Genomic DNA, 24,720 nt, shown 5'->3' with positions numbered 1-24,720 from the left:
GGCAAGGTTTTAACAATTCATCTTAAATCTACTGTCTCTATGATCATAAAATGGTATCCTTGGTGTCTTTACAATGAATTAAAAACATAAAAGAAAGCTCTGATAGTCTTGTGGATAATGAAACTACATAGATCAAAACCACTCATCAACTTTTTAGGTACCTACCCTATATTCTAAGGAGCCGTGGTATGTAGTGGGTTACACATTGAGTCACTGCTCATAATGTCAGCTTTTAAAACCAACTAGTCGCTCCGCTGGAGAAAGATGAGGCTGTCTCCTCCTGTAAAGATTTAAAGTCTGAGAAACCTAAGGGGGCAGTTCTACCCTGTGAGTCAGAATCAATTCAATGGCAGTTTTGAATTTGGGTAGTTTAAGGTTAAACTGATACAATTCGTCCCTTAGGGATATAAAATAGCTGGTATAGGAAGTCGTCTGAGTCATGTCAACTATGGTCCAGGTAGGCACATAATAGTTCACTTTTGTGGACCCACCTGGATCAGGGTGGGGTGGGTGTGGTGGGGGAGGGGAATAGATCGGGTCTCATTTAAGGCTCCACCACTGGCACAAAGTAGGGTGTGTAAGAAAGAGTCACTTCTGCCCACATAGCTTTTGAGGAGGCACTGCTACTTACAGAACTTTCTAATTGTATACTGTCTTGTTTTTATAAGTAAATAAAAGCTACTTTTCATGTGCGAAACACAGTGGCTATTGGGCTCAAACATAAGAACAACTGGACCAGGAAATAGTTTGCTTTCTGCACACAGGCTTGCAATTAGTCAGAACCGACTTGTCGGCACCTGACAACAATAATGTCTTCATTAGCCCTGGTGGTGTAGTGGATTATGTGTTGCGGTGGTAACTGCAAGGTCACCAGTTTGAATCCACCAGGTACTCTGAGCAAGAAAGATGAGACTTTCTTCACCTGTAAAGAGCTAGTCTCAGAAACCCATAGGGGCAGTTCCACTTTGTCCTCTAGGGTCACTATGAGTTAAGAATTAACTCAATGACAGTTGAGTTTAGTTATTTGAATATGTTCAGGTTCTGAATCAGAAGGAGATCTGTTTAGGAAGCAATTCATAGTTGTTACTGGTGCTTTCTCTCTAATGATCTCCTGGCTATCTAAAAATTGGGCAAAACCTGTGAGCATCACGCAGATTCTGAGGACTGTCTTACAGTGATGGCATGGTCAAGTAGGATGTGTTGTCTTACAAAGTGAGATGGTCAGGTATATAATTATGTGACCGGGCCTTTAATAACAAGCAGATATAAAGTGAAACTATTTGGCTGACTTGAGTCATTGGAGACATCCAAGAGTCACAAGTATTGGTGTTGAGTTATGTTATTGTTTAAAACTTAAATGTGGTTGCAGTTACATGAACGTGTCAAATTGATAAGGGGCGGTCTGTGGTAGTTACATAATCATTTGTTAATTTGAGGATTAAGAATGGAGGGGTGGAGACTAACCTGCTAATCAGATCAACGACAATGAGGCTTCTGTGTGGCATAGATTCTCCTGAGAATTCTGGGGAATCCAGGATTTTTCCTCCTTGGAGGCAGAGAGACTCTCTCTCACTACTCCCTAGGGGACACTGCAGCTGACAAGCCACATGGATGCAAACAGACTTATGAAGTTGGAGCAGCCACAGAGATACCTCTGCCGGCGCTGAGATGCTTACAACGCCACTGGACTCAAAGACGTTCTACCCACTGGCTGTGGTCGTCCTGCATTTGGCTTCATTGCATGTGTTTCGGGAGTCTGAAGGGGACTTTATAGATTGGTTTCAGACATAGGTGCTAATATCAGACTTATGGCCTTGGACTGGACTGGGTTGGGATGTTTTCTTAATGTACAGTTGCTCTTGTATATAAACCTCTTTCTTATACACACACACACATACACAAACCATGAGTTTATAAAGTAGGCAAAAAAGAATGAATGAATGTTCTCTATTGCAGAGGGTCAATACATATTAAAGGCACAGCAGTGAGAAAGCACAGAGGGGACAAATCAATGAATAAACAAGGAAGTATATCACATCCTAGAAACTTCAAACAGGCTATATTTGGTAAGTGTAGGGCAGGTTGAAGGATGAAGACATACCCATGAAGGGCCAGTTCATGAAAGTCAAATAAGACATTGTACAACAGATGGTGGGGAAACAATGAGTTTTAAGCAAAGGAATCCTAAGATCCAATTTGTATTTTACAATGATCATTACGAGGAACACAATGGGAAAGGAAGATGAGATTCTAAGCAAAAAAAGCTATTGCTAAATGCTCTGGTAATAAATTATAAGGACCTGAAATTAAGATAGAGGTAAAAGCAAACTGGAGAGGACGCAAAGAGATTTTGAAAATGAGACAAATAAGCAGCTCTTTGGTGGGGCTCTAAGATGAGTACTCAGTTTCTAACTCTGGAGACGCGTGATGAGATGCTACTGCTTGTATTGATGAGATACAGGACATGGGGGGCGCAATACACCTACTCATTTGTTTCTCAGCCTAGCAGGCCCCAAAACACAAAGCGTAAAAGGAATGACCCTCACTACTGGAGAAGGGACTTTAGGAAACCCCCTGAATCAAAAAATGAGTAAAGCTTAACTTCTAACTGGGGGAAGAATTAATGAAGCTTCAAAATTCTACGCAATCTCAAGAGTGCCTCTGAACTAGACTCCGCACCTCAAGTCTTTCTTTCAGTACACACATATAATTCAGAACCCAACAGAAAAGATGTCTCGGGGTAAATGGTCATATGGAGCACAGTCATCTCAAGTGATAATTTCAAGTGTCTGCTTTGAGCTGTTAAAAGATGCCTAGAGACAGCAAGCTCATTACAGACATGTGCCATCATTGCTGGTGGCTGGTGTTCTATTCCTGGTATTTGTCATATGAAAGATACAATACATCTGAGGGTCATCAAAAAGTTTGTGGAAAAAAACCCATTGCACTTTAGTTCCATTTTCTATGAACTTGTTGAAGCTCCCTAAAATTTGCTGGGCAAATGAATAAATATTAATGAGTAGAATATGCTAGAATTCTTTGGCCATAAATGATCAAATGGGACCTCCATATTAAGTTAAGGATGCAGCTTAGTGATTAAAAACTAGTTCTTAAAAAAAATAGTCATAAGAAGATACATTGTAATAGGAAAGGTTTTGTTTTCTCCATTTAGGTCTAGGGCCAGCCTAATGATTTATATGTGTTAATTTGAACACAACTACTTCCCATGACATACAAGCTCAGTCAGCAAACCTTTAAAAGTGAAGACTAGACATATTCCTGGATAAGATGCAAACTCTTTTGAAAAGTAATCAGTAAATTCCCATTGGTAATTTTAATCCAGCCAAAACCCACTGTCAATTCCAACTCGAGAAGTTAAATAAAAATATAGATATAAATCTCATAGGACCTTTAGAAAACTTTCGGTGCTGAATAAATGTCACCTTTATTAACGTAAAGGTTTGAGAAATAAATTCAAGCCAGAGACCTTTTGGTCTAATTGGGTGTTGGAGAGAAGAAAGAGTAGGTCCTGTAGGTAGGACACTCATAAACAAGTTGCTACAGAGTTAAGAGATGTCTAAAGCTTCAACTGCACCACAGTGCCATACATTTCAAAACTTTTAGGTTCAATTGTGTCCTTCATGGTTAAATGTTTTAAGTCCACTACAAATATATCTGAATTGTCAAAGTTCCTTAATTGGCAGTTGGAGAGAAAAAGCAAAGTGAGGACATGTCAGTCACCCTCAACTTTAGGAAGAACTGATAGATACATGGTGATACACAGGAGCTAGTTCAGCACAGCACCAAAGCATTTTATAGTCAGAATTATCTGGGTCTGAGTCCTCGCTCAAACACTTAATTACTACTGGTGAGATATTAGGCAAATTGTCATAATGTTCTGAGAGTCAATTCCATAAACCATGAAATGGAAATAACAAAATCTGGTAGGCGTCCTGGTAGTGCTGTGGGTTCCTAGTTGAGGTGCTAACCTCAAGGTCAGCCTTTGGACCGACCAGTTGCTCGGTGGGGGAAAGATGAGGCTTCCCACTCCTTAAAACCAGAGGGGCAAGTTCTACCCTGTCCTCTAGGGTCGCGATGAGTTGGAGTTGACTTGATGACAATAAGATTTCTTAGAACCTCATTGAATTATAGTAAAAAACAAAGAATTATCACAAGTGCAAGGTACTCCATACAGTGCCTGGCACCCAAAACAAATGCTGATATCTGAGAGAATAGTCTTCTCTTCTTTCCAAGGAGCTCAAACTCTTAAGTTTGGCATGTGCACCCTATAATTACTACACATCGGTAGAAAGTATTGTTTTTATTTACTAAAGCAAAGAAGGGTTAACAGAAGTTAAATGGCATATCTAAAGTCACAAACTTCATCAAGTGGCAAAACTAGAATTTGAATTGTAAGAGAATTTTAAAACAACACTATAACTTCATTATATTTCATGATCCCAACAGGTAGCTTAAAGCTATTCGGGTAAACGTGATGTGTCATAAGCTCTCAGAATATGTGCTACAGCTAAGTGAAAATTTCTAATTTTAGTGTATTTTGACTATAGTAGATTCAGTACCAACACTCAGGTACTATCTCTCTTGGAAAATGCCCCATTTTCTTCTTAGATGAACTGGCCTACACAGCATGATTTTTACACACCACACTGTGGAGGAATATTTCTTGGAAGAGGTGGTTCCATAATAGCCCACACAGAGAAAAGACACTGAGCATGAGCAAAGGCTAATTAACAATTGTCTCCTCATCACCTGCACTGTTTTCATTGTACTTCAAATATATCTCTCACTTTAGCATAAGAAAAACGACTCATCCATTTCTGTAAGCATTGTTGTTCTGAGGTCATCAGTAATAAGATGAAAACTAGAAATGTATGTCTGGATTGAAGACAAATATGCCAAAGTATACAAAAATACAGGAATCTTCTCAAGTATAACAGCATTACAGAGAGGAAGTATCTAAAATCCTGGGTACATATAAGTTTATTACTGTTGTTAAATATAAAATATATTTTGAAAGTTAAAAAGAAGATGGGAATTGAACCATCTGCAACATGCCTATAATACATGCAGGCTCTGACATGCATCATGCATACTGGGAGGGGAAAAGTGATTATGAAGGAGGTGGTAGAAGAATCGGAAATTGTACTGTACCACGCTTTGTCAGAGAAGTAATGGACTAACTTCTCAACTCCTTGCCAATGGCATAATGGGAGCGCAGAGACAAGAGAAAGACAGGACAATGGTGTCAGAGACCACAGATAACACCGAGGGACTGCCAAGACCGGGGACAGCCCAACGCATTTGCTTTGGCTTTGTGTTTTTATAAGCATTGTTCACAATTTTACTTAACATATTTGTATTTAATGAAAACACCTCTTCTTGATAAAGTGGTTTTCACTTTAGTACAAATATCTGTAGTCACAGAAAAGTATATGCAAAACTTCTTACATTTAAAAGGAATCATCTGCAAACTGTTACCCAGTAAAAACTGAAAACAATTTTGACAAATTCTAATGTTTATACTTCACAGATCTAAAATTGCTCAGCTCCATGTAACTCTTTATGAAGGAAACAAATTATTTTAATAAGCTTAATGTGTCTTATATATTATATGAAACGCAAAGAAATTACTTGGTAGCTTACTTTTATTACTGCTAGTGTATGTTTAAGTAGGTAAAGTATTATATTCTAAATTATAAGCAAAATTTCATATATGACTATGAAAATAGAAGGGAGAGAAATAATTTTACCATACAATAACTAGATTTTAAGAGTTTTGTTGTAAAATTTCACATAAACCCAATCACAGGATGGAAACCAGGCGTGCTCTAATTCCTCTACAACAGCAGTTCTCAACCTGTGGTTCACAACCCAATTCATAACAGTAGAAAAATTACAGTTATGAAGAAGCAACGAAAATAATTCTATGGTTAGGGGGTCACCACAACATGAGGGACTGTATTCAAGGGTCACAGCATTAGGAAGCTTGAGAACCACTGCTCTAAAACTCAAAAATCTTGCCTCTAGATATCAGAAAATCAATAGTCTTTAACACAAAGTTAAATATATTTTTAAGTAGGTGACCAATTAACTGTTTAAAAAGAAGATCAGAAAGACTAGTAGTAACTTTAAGCAAAAATAGAGATGCTTAAGCCATGAAGTTGCATCTCAAAACAGAATCCATCAATTTCTACCTCTGCGGTTCACAAAAGTTAAACTGTATCATAATAGTATAATTCCATTGCTGTGAATGATAAACATGGTACATCTATCCAGAGTAAGATGTTGCAGGCAGAATAGTATGCCAGCACATACTGAGGAAAGAATCAATTCTACAGCTACATAGCAAGTTGTTACCAAGGGTTTTATACCATACATACTCGAGTATAAGCTGACCCGAATATCAGCCAAGGCACCTAATTTTACCACAAAACCTGCATAAAAATGTGCTGGAACACTCCACATATACACCAGTATATACAGTACTAACTGCTGAGTATCTCTCCTTATTGCAGCATGTTGAGAGATTTGAACTCATGCCTAGGTCTGTGGGAAAACCTACCGGCCCTTGAGTCTGACGCACTTTTCTAGTCAAGTAATTAGAATAATGACTCTATATCACACGGAAATATTCACAATAGTGTTAGATTTCACATTTTGTTTGTTATAAAATGGAAGTGGTTCAGTTTATTCTGAGGTACCCTAGTTTGCCATTTCGCTTAATATTTTATTTTTATGAAAAGCCATACCCAGAGTTGATTTATCATTAAAGCTATTCTTACTTATAAAGTTAAATTGTCACATGTCAATCATGTTGAGCCACGTTAGTTTATCCCTCAGAAACATGTCTGCCAATTGAATAACGTATTATCAAGTGACTCTACAGAAAGTATACTGTCTGATCAGGCAATAGTCTTCAAAGAACCTGTCTATGCAAGAGAAATGCTGACGCTGATTTATACCCAAAGATAAAGTTCAGTGCAGTATTATCTCTCTGGAATGAAGAAAACTGGAAACAACATCAATGTTTAACAAAAATATAGAGTTGTCCACATAATAATGTATTACCTTGCCGCCAATAAAACTGTCAAGGAATATCCACCAAACATATCATTATTACACTTAGGGAACTATAATGTCTTTCAAAAGGATTTATAGCATATACACAAGTATCTAAAGGCCGTAAATAAAAAGTGAGAATGGGTTTTAAACTTTGGTTTGGCTCACTAACCCTGAGTTAACTTACTGTATATTTCTGACTATATTTATAACATTTTAAAACTGGGATAAAAAAATTACATTATGAAATTAATAGTTCTGAATGAAAGATCTGCTAGAAAGACTGATAATTTAAATAAAATGCATAATTACTTACAAAATATTAAAATTAGTGAAAATACTCATCTTAATTAAAATGTGTCACTAACATTTTAAAAAAGTAAACATGAAAGTTTTGCAAGTGAAAAGATTTGAAAAAACATGGTTCTGAAATAATTTTTAGATTTTGTCCTGAGATGAAAGACAATTCTCTAGTTTAATGGATTGAAAGAGTAAATACAAAGCAAGTGAAATATAATGGTGAATGCAAAAGTGAGAATTTAATGAAGTCAGCACTTTGGTTGAACTGAGTAACCTATTCTCAAATCTGACTTTCAGAAATCATTTAAGCCCTGTGTCCAACAGCCAAGTCCTCCATGGGCAGGACAACTAGTTTGTAGCTGGACTACTAGCCTACAACCCAGCTGCACTGTAGAAGAAAGGCCTGGTTATTGTGTGTAAAGATGACAGCCAAGAGAACCCCATGAAGCAATTCTACACTGTAGCACATGGAATCACAATGAGTCTCAATCAACTTTATGGCAAGAGATTTGGGGCTTTCTTAGATTTGGGTTGCTGAGGTTTAAGCCAACAAAACACACTTGCAGGCACCGACCAACTTTTAAGGATACACCATTTAAAAACAGCATGACTACAGGCCAATAAAACATTCTGATATGTGGACGAGGTGCCAATAAAAATGTAAAATTAAAAAAAATAAAAATTAAATTTAAAAGTTCTGCAAAAATGTGTGTTCTTCGATTAAATAAAAAGGAGCCTTTAAAGGTTTGTAGGAAATTCCACTCTCTTGCAATTCTAATTTCTCATGAATTTTTTTGAACCTTTAGTCTTCCTATTTAAAATCAGTTCACTAAAACATACAATGGGCATAATTTTCTGGGAAAAACAGACAAGTATATTTCAAACTGTGTGTTGCTACCAAGATTTTAAAAACTGAAGAAGAAAAAAAAAAGATTTTAAAAACTGAAATAGAGAATGAAAGAAAATATCAGAGTATCATGTTCTAAGGGAAAATGATATTTTATACATACTTGTTCCTGAATATTACATCTACACACATGCCTCTGTGTACTGGACAGATATAAAATATATTATTGTCACCTTTCAAATAAGTTTGCAAATTACATCTCGCAGATTATAAGATGAGGATGTAAGATAATACAATTGTCATTCTTAACATAATTTTGGTGAATGTTATAAATCACTCAATAACTATATCAAATAACTGCCAGCATATTAAGGTGCATGTAGATTTAATCATTTTTTGCTGTTAAGTTACTGAACATGAAGGTAAAGACAGTAAAGATTTCTAGATACGTTAAAGTGCGGTGTCAAAAAGAGAGCTAAAGCTTGTGTAGGCAATAAATGAGAAATGGGTATTATTTCAACACAGACTTTTAAAAAGGTAAGTAGACCTATAATCATTTGCTATGACAAAAAAAAGAGTATGGGTGTTTAGGATGACTATTGTCATCTTACTCACCAAAAATATTTTTAAAGTCAATTATTCATAATACAAATCAAACAAAAAAATCACTGCTGTCAAGTCTATTCTGACTCATAACAACCCTTAGTATGAGATGGGTGTATCTATCACTGCCATTTCATATTGCTGGATGTTAGAGCAGTAAAACTTAACCAATGCCAGTTAGACTGTTAAGACAACATCTGAAATTATTTCTGACACCAGAAAAACCTCTGTAGGTCTTAATACATGCAATATTTTCAGCTAACGCAAATAAAAATTCAACTGGAAATTAGAAAGAAGAAAAGCATCATGAAGTAGAGATTAGAATGCTCCAGGAAAGAAGGTCAAAATTTCCCAAGGGAGTCATAGGGGAACATTTAAAGATGAAAATTTTCCTTCTGTCTCCATTTTCCCAGGGTTATTCTCAAATTGAGCGAGAACATTCACAGGCAGACCAACGTTCTGGAGTCAACAGAGTAAATATTCCCTGTTAACTTTTTCATACTTCCTACGTATATCTAGGACAGGTAAGCTCTACGCCAGAAGGTCTACTGCTCTTCGAGCTTTTAAAAAAACAAGAGCCAGCTTTTAAAACCGTCTAAGCTTCCCAGGTGTTTGCTGTTGAAGAGTAGCTCCCTCATACTGTCATGTTCAGTAGGGCTTGCTAAAGGATGTGTGACTGAAGCCATCTACACTGAAGGAAAAAGCTCTGTCACCTACCGACCATCAATCATAGAATTAACCTTTCAAAATGTAACACTAGGAATCATGGTGACTAAGTGTAGAAACAAGATTTCCTTGATTGTAATTTTTATGCAGAAAAAAAGGGAGAACCCATCTAAAATCCTCTGGGGAAAAAAAAGAAAAGAAACCACATGAATTTGTTCCTTGAAGTCCACACTTTCTGCTTTTATATATTTTATAACGAAAAAATAATTTCATTAGTAAATGGTTTGGTTGGTGTCTCAGGGTAAATGCACAAGTCTAGTAGTTTAGAACGTATCCAGGTTGAGGGTCTATGGTCTCTGTGTTTACCAGGTGGCGAACAAATCTAAACTTTCCAGAATAAATGTTCCCTTTTTGTCAATCTGGAGATGATGACTAGGAAAGAAGGTTTGAACTAAAAAAGCCGAAAAAAGGACCCCAAACAAAAATACTAGATCTTGATACTGGCATCCCAGAGTAAATGTGTGGAGCTAGAGAGGGATGCTGTTTTTTGCCAAAAACTAGTGCATGGAGATGGCTGCGTGAGCAGTTGCATTGTTGTGCTAGTCAAACCAGGCCCCCGTCAGCCACAAATCAGGCCTTTTTGTTGCACACTGTTATGCAATCTTTTCAAAACTTCTAAAGAGAAAGCTTGATTAACAGGCTGACCTGATGGATGGAACTCTAAATGCTCTATCCCCCTCACATCAAAAACACAAACCACCATCATCTTCATCTTTGATTCCTTTTGACAAGCATTATATGGGCGAGGTGATGACGGTGTCTTCTACTGTCTGACTAGTGTTTGCGTTCAGGGTCATAAGAATAGCACCACATCTCTTCACCAGTAATGACCTTGGAAAAACAGTCTGGTCGCTTTGGAGCTGTTCTTTCAAAGACTGGCAGGTTTCCACTCAATGCTCCTTCTCCTGGTCAGTCAGACCAGAGGTACAAATTTTCCAGTGACCTTTCTCATTCCCAAATCTTCTGTGAAAATTCACTGAACCGAGTTCCAAAACAGTCCAGATAGAGTGTCTTCTCTTCAATGGTCCACTGTCGATCTTCAAGCACAAGACCACGAGTTTTGTCAACATTTTAATGCGTTCAGGAAGTTGATGGATGTCCAGAACAAGGTTTGTCGTCAGTCGACATTTCACCTTTTATAAAATGAGAAAACCACTCATAAACTTGAGTTTTTCCCATAGCGCTGTCCTTGTATGCTGTGTTCACTATCACAAAAGTTTTGGGGGCAGGGCATTTTTCCAAAGTAGGAAATAAAATTTCACAGCCATGCACTGTTCTTTTAAATCAGCCATCACACACACACACACACACACACACACAAAATGAAGTTGGAGTGAAACTGTCTTCACGAAAAAAATTCACTGTGACCAGGAAGACCCTTCCCGGTCAACACCACTGTGTGCACGAACTCAGAGTAAGCTGCTGGATGCTCGCTTAGCCGGGAAAATGCTACCACGAAAGCTCTGCCTAGCAGAGCTTTTTCCATTTTGGAGGGGTGGGGAGGGGAGTGGGAGAGTAGCCCTCATATATAAATTTTGGGTATTATAAATGGATTTTATGTGTACACTAATTGTAAAGTCATCCTTTAAGAATTAGTTCTTATGATTTGACCCTACTCATTACTTGCCCTTATGAAATGATCGCTGAAGCTAATGAGGGATTCAAGTGAAATCGGTGAAGAAAACAGATGGTGCCCAGCTACTAGAAAGAAAAATAACATTGTCTGGGATTTTAAAGGCTTGACTTAAAAGAAGCAGCACTCTAAAATAAGATGTCAGCAAAGCCCACGCAGAAGAAACACACCCATGTGATCTAGGGATAGTACGTGATAAAAGTACAAGACTGGAGGAGAGAGCTGTATTAGGACAGTTTTCAGAAGGCTGTGGTCGACAGTGAAAGCCCAGAATCCAGTTGCAGTCTCCTGTGGAGTAAACTCTCCACAGAACTTCCTCAGACCATTGACTCTAAGGTTTTGGCCTCAGGCAGAGTGCATTGAAAAATGGATCACTGCATATATAAGTGACTTAAAATTTAACATCTCACCATTTTTATGCCCTCTTGACCCATTATTAACATGTATTATTTTCTGCTTTCTTTGGATTCAAATGTAACTGATTTATTTTGTTGTCGCTGATAGGTTTTATTTAAGTCAGTTAGTTTGTGTATGACTTTCTTTCTATAAAATCCAGGATAGGTAAATCTACAGAGAGAGCAATCAGATGAATAGATCATTAGGCCTCTTACAGGGGCGGCTGGAGGCCAAGGGGAAACTAATACAGTGGATACAAGAATGAGGAAAACTATAAAAAAAATCCACTGTGATGATCGCACACCACTGTTCAGCATTTTAACCACTGAACTGTATCACACATGAAGTATATGTCAATAAAATGGTGAAAACTTTTATACCCTAAAGCTCCATTTGTAATATGGAATGATTAATCCTCAATCTTAATTCTCTATTATGGTAGCTGACATAAAGAGAGCGGGAACAGGATGCTGAAGAAAAAGACAAAGGCTAAATACTTCACTAAGTATCTAGCAGATCTGTTATACCAAGCTGTTTATTGGCTATATGTCTAAGACTAAGCTATTTGTTATAATTGTCCTTAAAAATTTAGATTAGCCTACATGTAATTTTGGTTGTGATAGAAATCTTTAAATGGGAACTGTTAGTAGGCAAAAGAAGGTGCTACCATACCTAAAGACAATGGAACAGAGAGTGTTTAATGAGATGAAGGAAAATAAATGGGGAGGGAAAGAAGGAAGAGTAAGAAGCTCTTCAGCGCTTTCACTGAGAGATGCGCTGTAAATAAACAAGTTAATATGAAATTCTACCCCAACCTTCGATTCTGTATTTCCCCTTAACACAAAAAAATATGGAGGTTAGGAAGGACTTAATATGTAAAATATATACTTCCCTTTTTTGGAGTTCACATTTATTTCTAAATGTTCTGGTTAACTTGAGAAATAAAATTTGTTTAAATAAATTATATGTCTAATGGTTTAAAAGTTCCTCCATTTTAGACTTTTGATACTGCACTTAGGTTAGGATAATCAATTCGTAGAATCACAACTCTGGGTACATCCATAGAAGAGGGACAAAAGTGGCTCTGATTGACTACATTTCTTTTCACTAACAGTAACTTTTTGGGGGTGACTTTTCACAAAAGATAAAATACAACCAACTTACCAGGTTTATGTAAATATGTAAGAGAAAATAATAAGCACTGCCTTTTAAAGAAAATGTAACATAACAAAAACAATATTGTAATGTGAAGTAACTATTGAATCATCAGAAATGTTAGTATTCCATGCACATTTACAGTCTTGCCTTTTTTGCCATAAAGAAGCTGATAAATGTCAAAGGTAAATTAGTTATTAAGAAGCATTTTTGAAAACATGATCTCGAGAGCTTTCTCTTAGGTGGCAAGAAGTATGACTAAAAGGCCTCAGGAAACAGAAAACTAGGCAATGGTCTTTAGTACGCCTGCTCCCTCACCAGTATGCATCTGTCCATTGCACCACCGTAGGCAGTATACACACTGTTTCTAACATGACTAAATTAAAAAATAGTTTTATTCATATATCTCAAGATCTTAAGGGGAAAAGATGCATTACAGACAGATGCATGCCCTAGGTCTGGGGTCAGTGGCAGTAGGTTTAAATAGCTTCAAAATAAGATGAACTTGTGACAGCTTTCAAAAAGCTCTACTTAGTGGTATGTTGACATGCAGTCAAAGTTGTTAATTGGGACAGGAGGCCTACAGGGAGTGCGGATTTGGCTCATGCCCACAGGTCCCTGCAGACAGAAAGGAAGAGGGTGCCACGTCATGCAGAAGGAAAGCACCATGAAGGGGAAGCCAGCGAGGGTAGGAGTGAGAGGCCCAGACTCACTCTGTCTGCGGTGCGGCGGAACAGTCCGTGGGATTCCTTGGAATGAGCCCTGCCAAGGAGAGAAGGAGGGAGCAGAATACCCACCCTGTACAGAGAGATGGGGGTAGGAAGGTATAATAAAAAGGGGAGCCGAAAAATAGAGAAACCAAAGTCATACTTTTTTCCAAAAAAACAAAACTCAATAATGTTAAGAAGACGACAGATTTCATATTTCTAATATACAAGCAGCTCAAATTACTAAAAATATATCAGAAATCAATAGACTGGTAATTGCTATTTTTCATGTTTGTAAGAAAAGTTATTTTCATGTAATACTTGGAATTAATGTACAAGAAGCCTTAAAAAAGTTCATGAAATAAATGGAATAAAATAATAATGAAAAATTTCCACTTACTTTTCAAAGCCCTCACGTATAAGAAATAATATACTTTCTGGTATACATTTATCATTAAATATTTCTTTTTAAGTAACAAAATACAGAAAAACACTTAAAGAGACAATAAATTTCAAGTAATAAACATACCCAAATTTTGTCAAGTGATCAGAAAATGAAAAAAAAAATTACTAGACATTTAAAATTGTTTCTTCAATTATAGGTGTTCAGAGCATCAGCAGATAAAAACAATACACGTTAGTATGTTAGTAGAATCAATGTTAGCATTAAAAAAAAGAAACATGTAGATTGTGAGCATGAGACCTGCATCAAAAATCTGACATGTGGGCCACCATACATGCTTTCTCATTTGAATAACTTCTGGCTTTTTAGCTTCTTGTCACAGGTCATCAGAACTGCACTAACTGGAAATATCACTAACTTCTATTTCCTCCCTTTTAAGATTCAAATGGGTCATCAAACACAAACAATCAGTGGAAAACTATGTTTTACTCTGTGTTCCTAACTCATGCCGATGACTGAAACATGGGCATACATATAACTATAGAAAAAATTCTTAAAATATCAACAAAGAAATGAGCCTGTAAATCCTCATTACATCCTGATACATCTACAAAAGTATAGACATTTGACCAAGTCACCTGACAAATAGATATCAGAAAACTATTAGCAATAGCCCCACTGTACTTACAGATTTGTGAACACTTCTCCAAATAAAAGTTGCTTGCCCATCTCTGCACCAACAATCCTGGACTCAGCTCACTATGATCAAATAATTCTGTACTTAAACTTAAGAGCAATCTTCACATTTCTCAATACAGAACAAAAAAGATCCTGTTTGCTTTGGTGGATGAGAACAACAGCCACAAGAAACTCAAAGTACTGGATGATCTTTATCAGCTCCTCCTCATGAAGCTCTTGTCTTTGGAGATTAATAGACTTTTCTTGCTGGGTGCAGTGGAGCTGACTCAACTTATAGTGACCCCATGTGGCAGACGAGAACTGCCTTGTAGGCTTTCCTGCGCTGTCGTCCTTATCCAAAGGTGGGGGTTTATCACAAATTATGTAATATATATAAAGCAATATATAACTTGGGTGAAAGGAAAAGATAGTAATACACAAGACAGGAAAAAGAATTCTGAGGTGGGGGGGCAGAGTAACCCACTAGAGGTGGGTGTTAATAAGTTGTTTAAACTGTTGAATACAAAATAAAAGATCTGAAATATAAAGCCATCTACCTAATTTACAATTTAAAATTGTTTTAAAATTATTTTCAATATATAAAAATTATACACTGTGACCAAGTGGAATTTATTTTAGATCTGCAATATTGGCTCCATTAACAAAGGAAGAAAAGGCAGCTGTGTTAACATCAATAAATGTGGCAGAAACATTTGACCAAATCCAACATGCATTCATGTTAAAAGCCCTCAGTAATAGGTATACAGGGGAGCTTCCTTACCAGGATAAAGATCATCCACATATCTACAGGCAACATCATACTGAGTGATTAAAGGCAGATTATATTCCCTCAAGTATCAGGAATGTGGCGGGAATACTCACTGCCATGTTTCTTATTTAGCGTAGCACACACTGCAAGTCCTCCAGAAACAAAATCAAACCCACTACCATGAAGTCAAAGCTACCATGGACTCATAGTTCCACTACAGGCCAGGAAGGGCAGGAAGGCCCTGTGGATTCCTGAAACTGCAATTCTATATGGGAGCAGAATGCCTAGTCCTTTTTCACTGCAATCCTAGCCAGTATTACACTGCAAAGAAAAGAAATAATGTACAGATTAAAAGAACTACAGCTATTTGCAGGTAATGTAATAGTTTGTATAAAACACCTCAAGAAAAGAAGGCTACAGGATATAAAATCAAAATAAAAAGTAATAGTATTGCTATACATTAGCAACGAACAAATTGAAACCAACTAAAATTGTGACAAAATAGTTTTATACGTTTGTATATTTAGAATTAATATTAATCTTACATATAATTACAACCCTCCTGTAGTTAGTGTCTTCACTAGTTCTACATGAATATCTAGGTACCTTCACATCAGTGTTCTCTCTGAATTATCTGTTTCACCTTGGATGATTTGCCTTTGGATGAAGGTACTTGATCAGAAGCAGACCGAACCGTTCGCCTATGCAAATGCCATGTTCTGCTTCTAAGCCTCATGCTCACCTTTCTTCCTCTCCCCTATCGAAATTTAAATGGCATCTTCTTCGTTTTCGTTGACTGGTTGCATAAATTGGCTTTTCTGACTTCCCTTGACTTACTGTTAGGAGAAAGATAAGGCTTTCTATTCCCGTAAAGAGCTAACAGTCTCAGAAAGTCTCAGAAACCCACAAGGAGAGTTCTACCCTGCCATATATAGAGTTGCCTGTGAGTCAGAACAGACTCAGTGGCAGTGAAGTGTTTTTTATTTTTTAATTCATTGCCAGGTGGATTTCTAAAGCCTTTTAAACAGACATTATTTCTAGAGTAATTCTGTTCAGTAAGGTAGTGATAATCACATGTGGCTATTTACATTTAAATTCAGTGGAAAATTCCATCCCTCGTTCACATCAGCCTTTTTTTCAGCATTAAATGTTCATATGTGGTTGTAGCCACTGCACTGAACAACACAGTAAGTTTTATTGGACAACATTATTCTGTTTTAACCTTTTGTTCTCAATTTAGAAATGGTGTTCCCTGTGTGTGTGTGTGTATGTGTGTGTGTGTCTGTCTGTCTGCTTATAGAGTAGTGTTAGATTATTCATTCCTAAAACGTGTTCCTCTCCAAACTACGGATAGCCTCCATTCCAAAGGCAAGCAGTACTTTATACTAGAACTCAATGCTGGAAACAGTGCTCTGAAAAACAAAGTATTCTTTAATGGAGTCCATCATATGCCTATAGCAAGTCTCTGGCAGTCTCCTAAAGCAGCAAAACCTTTTTAATACTCTAAATGAACAGTACCTACCAGGTTATTAATGATTGCTTCCTTGTAAGGGTTCAATTTCACAAATAAAACCCAAACCCAACCCAAAACAGTTCTGAACTCTGTCAGTGTTACTCTATCATAAAAAGCACCCATACAGTGAATGTCAAATGATGCTAAAAGCAGACAGAAACTCTCACTACCTTATTGAACAGAGGAGCAAATTAATGCATGAAAGATGTGATTGGATATACGTAAAAAAACTGAAGGAAAGGAAAGATTTCTAAAACATCACAAAACAGGATTAATCATAAAAGAAATGTTTGGGAGTGACCTGTCAAAAAGTCTAGAAATCCACATATGAACTGTCAATGGCTAATGTGGTTTGGCTAACATCGTTTCCTTCCATTGTCTGCTACGTTCGTGTTGCGATAGCAGTCTGTGGCTGGGAGCAGCTGTACCCTGTTCTAGATAGCTGTTATGAGTTCAACCGGACTCAATGGCAGTGGATTGGATATTGCTTCAACAGAATAAATTAGGTCTGGTGCCACAACCATTACATTGTTAGGTTTTCACACTGAAAAGGCCAATGATTCAAACCCACCAGCTCCTGTACAGTGGGGAAGAGATGTGGCACTCTGCTCCCCTAAATATCTACAGCCTTGAGAACACTATGGGGCAGTACTATTCTGTCCTAGATGTTGCTGTAAATTTGAATCAGCTGCACGGCAGTGGGTTTGGTGTGAGAGAATGAAGACATACTGCTTTCATATGCCTCTACATTATTACTTTCATACGCCCATTGATAGTGTAGTGGGTTTCCTTTAAGCCTGAGGGTTTTTTTTGGTGGGGGAGGGTGGCATGGGGGGAGCACTGCCATTTGAAAAATATCTGTAGCATCCTATTTTTTCAATTATTTGAAGAAATGCTGTTATTAGCATTCTTTCTCTTAATGAGGTGATATCAAAATTACTTTTATATCCTACTTTATCAATAAATTTCTATATACTACATTTGGATCGAGTCTAATTTTGTTGAGTATATTTTTAACGCACTTGTTGAAACTATGCCTTCACAGTCACAAATATTTTTCTCCCAGGAGACTTAAATGAAATAAACTTCAAAAAGTTCACGGAGAAATTCCGTTATCTTTTAACCCATGTTTCTGCAAATTTTTGAGGCCCCCTAGTATAAAGGCATGTTGCATGAATTATTGCAATTATTAGAATGGCTTGCTGCAATCTCTACCACATCCTCTCAAGTCATACCGCATAGTCTCTCAGGAAGGAACTCTCCATGATGATCTTTCACCGTGCTAATACCCTCTCCTTCATTCTGAGAACGATGATAGCCTCTTTTCTCTCTATTCCTTCGAGCCATCTTTCTTCTGCCAGTCCCTCAAAACACAAACAGGTTTGATGCTATCTACAGGTTAGAAAACCTAGCTTCTGTAACACTGTCTGTACACAGGCATCCACATGCCATGCAGGAGAAGAGTGAGATTGCTATCATTTAAGTTCCCTGGCTGTTACGGTAAGGGGCATCTAGGACTCTATCTTCATGATTATACTCCTACATCAGGGCAGTGTCTAGTGTAAAGGTTTGCTTTTCTTCCTCTTTCCTGCTCTACTGACTTTGTTTTTCTTATTGACTGTTAGTCTTTTACTTCAAAGATCTCATTTGCGGCCATGAGCCAAAACCAAAATTCTCTTGAATAATCTATGAAGAGAAGTCATATTGGGGTCAGTATATTCAAATTTCCATCACTCTTCTGTTAGTATTGGCTTCCACCCTCCTCCTCCTCCAGCCTTTACCTGAGATGTGTTTATATTTTTAATTTCTCTATACCTCCTAAATGGCTGCCAACAAATATTACAGTACTCTCTCTTCTGCATCACCTTTTACCCTTCCACTACATCCAGATCTCTGATTTCTAGGAAATACAGCAAGGAAACGCTCTCGTCGGCCTCAAAGCTCTCTAGAGGAGATTCTACAATCTTAAGTAGTGTCAAGAACACTTAAATCCCCCAAGATAGTACAGGGACTAAAGAGGAACAAAGACTTATAGCTTTCATCCTCTCAGAGGAATAGCCAGAACAAAAATAGTAATTTACACAAAGCTAGGGTATTTTTAAATATAATGTACTGATTTCCCAAACTGCTGCTTAACAAGTAAGAAAACTCTCCTTGCATTCTCCTCATTGCTATCATCAGTATTTTCAAACATGTTATTGCTCGCTAAAATGGAAAGTTTTAAAAGCGCAACTTTCTAAAAGAGCCTCTAATTATAATAAAAAAGTAGGAAATAGTAAATTTTACATTAAAATAGTAAAATACTAAACCATATTATAGTAATTTATATCAAATAAATTCCATTAAGTACAGAGTATAGACAAATTGGTCAATAGGACACATTAATATTTAACTAAATAAATATACAACTTAGTAAAACTATTGTTCCAGCAAGTACTACATAAAAATTTGAACTGCACGTTACAACGAGCTTTACCCTAACTTATGCTATGCCAGACAAAATCATGGATTACTGTGTCCTAAAGGTCTCTTACCTTCCTGCCTTTACTCCTACTGCCCCTTTTACCAGGGATCTTCCTCTCATTTCAACAAGCAAATAACCTTGGGAGTAGAACTCAGCAGTCCTACAGTACAGTACTAATTACTCTAATCGTACTAGCTCACCACATACTAATTATACAAACTTTAATATGCCATTTAAACGCCCTGGTTTCTGTTAGCTTAACTACAAAACAAAGGTACAGAACTAGAAGAAAAGCCTGAAGCCTAGGTTTGTTAAAGAGATGATGCTAGACTAGGAAAATTGATCTTCATCTAACATCAGGAAAAAACTATCTCAGGAATATATCAAAAAATGTGTTGGAGTTGTTTTATATCTTTTAGTTTCACCTGATGAGTAGGCTGACTAATAGTAGTCCGTTTCTAGAACAATGACATTGAGGGAGTCAGAGAGGGCATAAAGACGCCCGTTAATACGGTAAAATGAAATTGCTCACACTTAATGCACATGCCTCACTGTGGGGAACCGTGAAAACATGGCAAGCCCACAAACTCCATCTAGAAACAAGGAGGATGGTCTTTTACTTTTTAATTCCCTCCAGAGAGGTTTCCACATTCTTTGACAGAAAGTGTATCTCTGGATTTAATCACATCATAACGGACCCCCAGGCAAGTCCTTTCTGTGGTTTTCTTTCTGCTACAACTGTCGTCTTCTCTACCAGGCTCCAGTTATACTTTCCCAATCTGCTGAATCCTGGAGAACTACCTGAACTTTGATGTGCACTTGGTCATGGAGGAATTCTAATTTATTTGAGTATTTTTTCCTCTGTTCCTCATTTCTACTTCAAAGGTGTTTGAGTATATATTTATTAAGAGTCTAAAATCTAGGACAGGAAAAGTTGATCGTTCCCATTAATTTATTCAGCAAAAGACCAAATGTTTGTTGAATAAACTAATTCTTAGCATAGTACCACCTTATAGAGTATATATAAAAATTAATAACTCATGGATAAAAATAAACTATCTTATACTTTAAAGGTGAATGTTTTTATGAGATCATTGGTTACAATAACTAATACATTCCCCTACTCATTTTTGTTTCTATGGTTCCACTAGTAAACACAGGCAAACAATGAATCAACCGGCTTACTAAGCAACTGCTTAATTACAATTGTCTACTACCAGCCACTATACATTAGGATAATGATAACAATGATCATAAAGGTGATTATCTGGCTCATGTACATTCTGGACTGAGTTGTGGATAACTCTGGTTAAATTATAATGAATGTAGTTTTATCACTGAAGATCTTCTGATATACAGAAATTATACCTTTATGTATATTTTGGAAAATGAGTAAAAACAACAAAAACCCACAGATTGGATTGGCTGCTTTCTATAATAAAGCCCAAAACATAACACTGTCTTAATGCATTTCTATTTTTAATAGACTCTAGACAAGAGTAATTATAATGGAGCATATCCAAAAGGTTTCAACCACAAGAGAATATCGTGCATTTTTAAAGCACCATATGCTAGTAAAGCTAGGATGTAGAATAGTGGACTTCTGTTGCTTTCAGAGCATGTGGAAATCCTACCCCCACATACATACAGCGAGGGAAGATTTTAGACACTCAAACAAAATGAGCTACAGTTTGAAGAATGGAAAAGCCGTTAAATGTGCATTCATTTACATAAGACACACAAAGAAAAGTTTTCAAAAGCACATCAACATATACGGGGCAAAAAAATCAAACAAAACAAAAACAGCTTACCTAAAAACAATTCACAGCGCAAGCATAGCAGATTAAAATTAGCGCTTAGAGTAAAAAAATTAAATAAAGCATCAAAATAGCAAATCACAGGAGAAAAAATTAAAGGCATATGTTACTCACAGAAATTCTTCTCCAGGGTGTTTGGGTATATTTATCAGCATATGTGCACTTTTCCTCTTTAGATTTTTGGTGGCAGTTACACCGAGTTGCCTGAACAAAAGCACATGTTTTTACATGGATAATTGTGTACACACACGAAATAAGGTAACTAGGGCTCTCGTAGAGGTACAAGAAAAAAACACCAAACATTAAAAAATAGTTGTCACATCTTTACCAAAAGAATGTGCTTGCACAGCACTTAGAATGAAACCCGAGGTCTACTTAGTGATGTCTTCTTTCAATCGTTATTGAGTACGAGAATCAGACTAGGTATGAACAGAGTCTACTTAGTGATATCTTGTTTCACTCGTGATTGAGTACGAGAATCAGTCTAGGTACGGACAGAATCGTGAAAAGTCCAAGAGCTTACATATACATATACATATAGTACTATGTTTATAGATCTAGAACATATACTGCTAGGTGTATAATAAAAAATCCAACAGCAAAAATTACAGTAATTCTGTAAAATATTATACAATAGTCACAGCAGCATAGGGACCACTGTCCAGTTTATTGGCCTTTTGATGGGATTCTGCTGAATATTTAATACTACCAGTCTACAAACAAGGTTGTTTTCTCACATTCACAGTGCTAAGAAGTCCCTGTCATGTGTTTGCTTACTGGAATACTCTGAAAGGTCCTTGTTATGATACATTGGCTTAGTGGGAATATATTAATGGGTCTCTGCCCTCTGACAAAATCCATATAAGCATCTCAGTTCACACATGAATTTGCTGTAACTGACCCATTTGTACAACAAATAATAATGTACCCATTGTGTAACCTTGACATGTCATTTTTCATAGAATTTTTAAAAAATTGATTATGGCAGATGAGGTAGTTAGTTTATTGTGCCAACCTGGCCAATAAACACAAGTGGGGTTAACTAAAGGGCGGAGGGATAAGTGGATTGGTGAGCCTCGCCTTTCTAGTTCTTGGGTCTCTTGCTTTGTGATGTGGACCAGGGTGCAGCTGCCTTAGCAGTTCCCTGTTTCAGCAGCTGGCAAGGCTCACTTTCTGCAAGACATCCCCTAGAAGAAGCTACATAGACCTACCCCAATGCAGCCCTGGATGCTGGAGCAGCCGTGTGGAGACCCCTGCCAGTGTGGAGATGCTTACATGTTCACTGATTCGGCTTTCCTCCTGCAGTTGGCATCATAGTGCATGTTTTGTGAAATGGAAGAGGACTTTGTAGATTACTGTTGGACATATGGGTTAATGCTGGACTTGTGGGCTTGGGCAGCACTGGGTTGGGATATTTTCTTGATATGCACTTAACCTTCATATAAAACTCTCTCATGTATAAGAGTTTCTGTGGATTTGTTTCTCTAAAGTGCCCAGACTAACACAGCAGACATAGTGAGGTTAAAACGCAGTATCTTATCACTTGATTTTCCTTTTGACCCAATTTAAAGCTGTTTCAGTATAATTGAAAAAAATAGTAATGGAGAAATATACATGGGATGACTGGGAAGGCTTAGTGGTTCAGGCGTCTGACTCAAGAGCTCATGGAAATATACGTGGATTAAGCCCTTAGTGAATCTTGTGTCTATGGACCAGAATGCATTGAAAAGTGGATTTCTACAGAGGCTAAAATTTAGGTTAAAATTCAACACTACCATTTGATCTCCCTTATGATCCATTTAAACTTGTTCTAGTTTCTAATACTTTCTTTTTTATTGTGATTCTTACCTGTTTTACACTTTTATTAATAGTTTTTGTCTTTTTAATGTTTTACTATATAAGAAATCCAAATAGGTAAATCTAGAGAGAAAATAACTCGATTAATGGTTCCTGGGGGTATGGCCGAGGGTAGGGGGACTAAATGAGAAGCTAATAGCAAAGAGAATAAGAATGAAGAAATAATCTAAAAGTGATTGTGGTGATGATTGTACAACTCCTCTTGATGTTAATTATATGCCAATAAAACTGAGGGGGAGTTGGTGGAGTTAAATGTTAAATATTAAGAAATGCCCATTGGTCTTTGCTTGCAAGCAGTCTTCCAAGACACAATTATAAGTTTATATTTCTCTGGAGCAAAAGAAGTGGAAAGAGTGTTAGTAATAGGAGAAAAAAATGTAATGTGTGGATAATTAGTTCCACAAAAATTACAACCTTTGCCATATATCCAAAGAAGTGGATAGTGTTCAGCTACCACTACTGAATATTTTTATCAAAAGAGGGAAGGATTCATAAGCAGAAGCATGCATTTCGAGAGAATCCAGACTTTCTGGAGTCATTAAAGCTGATGAACCCCAAAAATATTCACCTTCAAAAAAGTTAGAAAGGGAGCTTAGGGATTAAGTTTATTTATGTTAATAACAGAATAATGGTTTGGAAAAAGAGGGTAAGACTATTGACACAACTAGCGGAATGTGACAAAAGTCAGAGTTGCACAAGGAGAAAATGTAGAATTGGTATTTTGTCATGTATATTTTTTCAACAACACCTAAGAGCCCTTTACTAAGATGCTGGAATATAGCCATTCTGTGGGCTAAAGAACCCCTTAGGGTTCTGCTATGGAGTTAAGGCTCTAGCTGCTATGGAGTTGACTCGGATTCATAGCAAACCCTGTGGGTCAGAGTGAACCTGTGCTGTACAGGATACAGCTCCACAAGAGGGTATATCAAGTTAAAATGATATGCTTCTACATTACAAATACTTACCAATATTCCATTTTTTCTGGATGGTAATTGGGTTATTGCATTTTCTGTATAGAATATAAAATCTAGACTTTAAAAATAAAACTTTCTATGTGCAGGACTATTTTCTATGAAAGAAAGAAAGCAGCAACAAGATCAGTTTTGGAGAGTGGATTGGATACGGCTTCCCCATGAAATTCTCACATGGTAACCATTGCACCCTCAGAGAACAAGGAGCAGGTGCTGTCACGGGGGCGGGGAACCAAACAACATTCCGTAGTGCAAACCTTCTGGTCTTCTTTTCACCAATGCAGCTTTCTGTTTTCTTAAAAGTTCCCAATAATCCCCTGTGTAATCATCCTTTGTCATTCAAAACAAACAGTTGTTGTTTTAATCCCCCCAAATTCTATTTTCTGACCTGACTTCTTTGGCTTGAATTTAATTGGCCAAGCAGATCACCTCAGAAGCTACTCTTTTGTTTGAACTTTGTTCTCAGGATTGCATTGGTAAATCCAAGACTTGTCTCTGGTTAAGATCTGGTCCATAAAATCCATCCACGGTAGCTTTGATCCTGTGTAAAGACTGACAGAAAGATCAGCCAGGACTTCGAGCGCCCGATGATGAGGAAGCTTGCTGAGAGCACGATGCTCGTGTAAAATTTTAAATGCTGAGTCCTGTGAGATCTCAACTCAGGAGCTAACACATCCATGGTAATTCCACAGTCTTCTACCAACTTCTGGACTTCAGCTAGCTTTTCATTCATCAAGGTTGTCTTTCCTCTCGAGGTTCATCTCTGAGGTCTTTCTGACCCTTGAAACACTTGATTCACGA

At 37.2% G+C, this 24,720-nt stretch overlaps 1 protein-coding gene across 4 annotated transcripts in view; it reads right to left on the bottom strand.

Moving 5' to 3' along the window:
* CCSER2 (coiled-coil serine rich protein 2) overlaps positions 1-24,720 on the bottom strand; it is a 201,865-nt gene that overhangs the window by 7,709 nt on the left and 169,436 nt on the right. For 3 of the 4 annotated variants that reach the window (XM_075560993.1, XM_075560995.1, XM_075560997.1), the window contains one exon: positions 21,206-21,295. In XM_075560993.1, coding sequence (XP_075417108.1) covers positions 21,206-21,295 — 90 coding nt within the window. Of the gene's footprint in view, positions 1-13,453; positions 13,539-21,205; positions 21,296-24,720 lie in introns of all 4 variants that reach the window. The other variant, XM_075560994.1, reaches the window with a different exon arrangement.

This window comes from Tenrec ecaudatus, chromosome 10, assembly GCF_050624435.1.
Source record: "Tenrec ecaudatus isolate mTenEca1 chromosome 10, mTenEca1.hap1, whole genome shotgun sequence".
NCBI lineage: Eukaryota > Metazoa > Chordata > Mammalia > Afrosoricida > Tenrecidae > Tenrec > Tenrec ecaudatus.
This window is presented reverse-complemented; position numbering and strand designations above follow the sequence as displayed.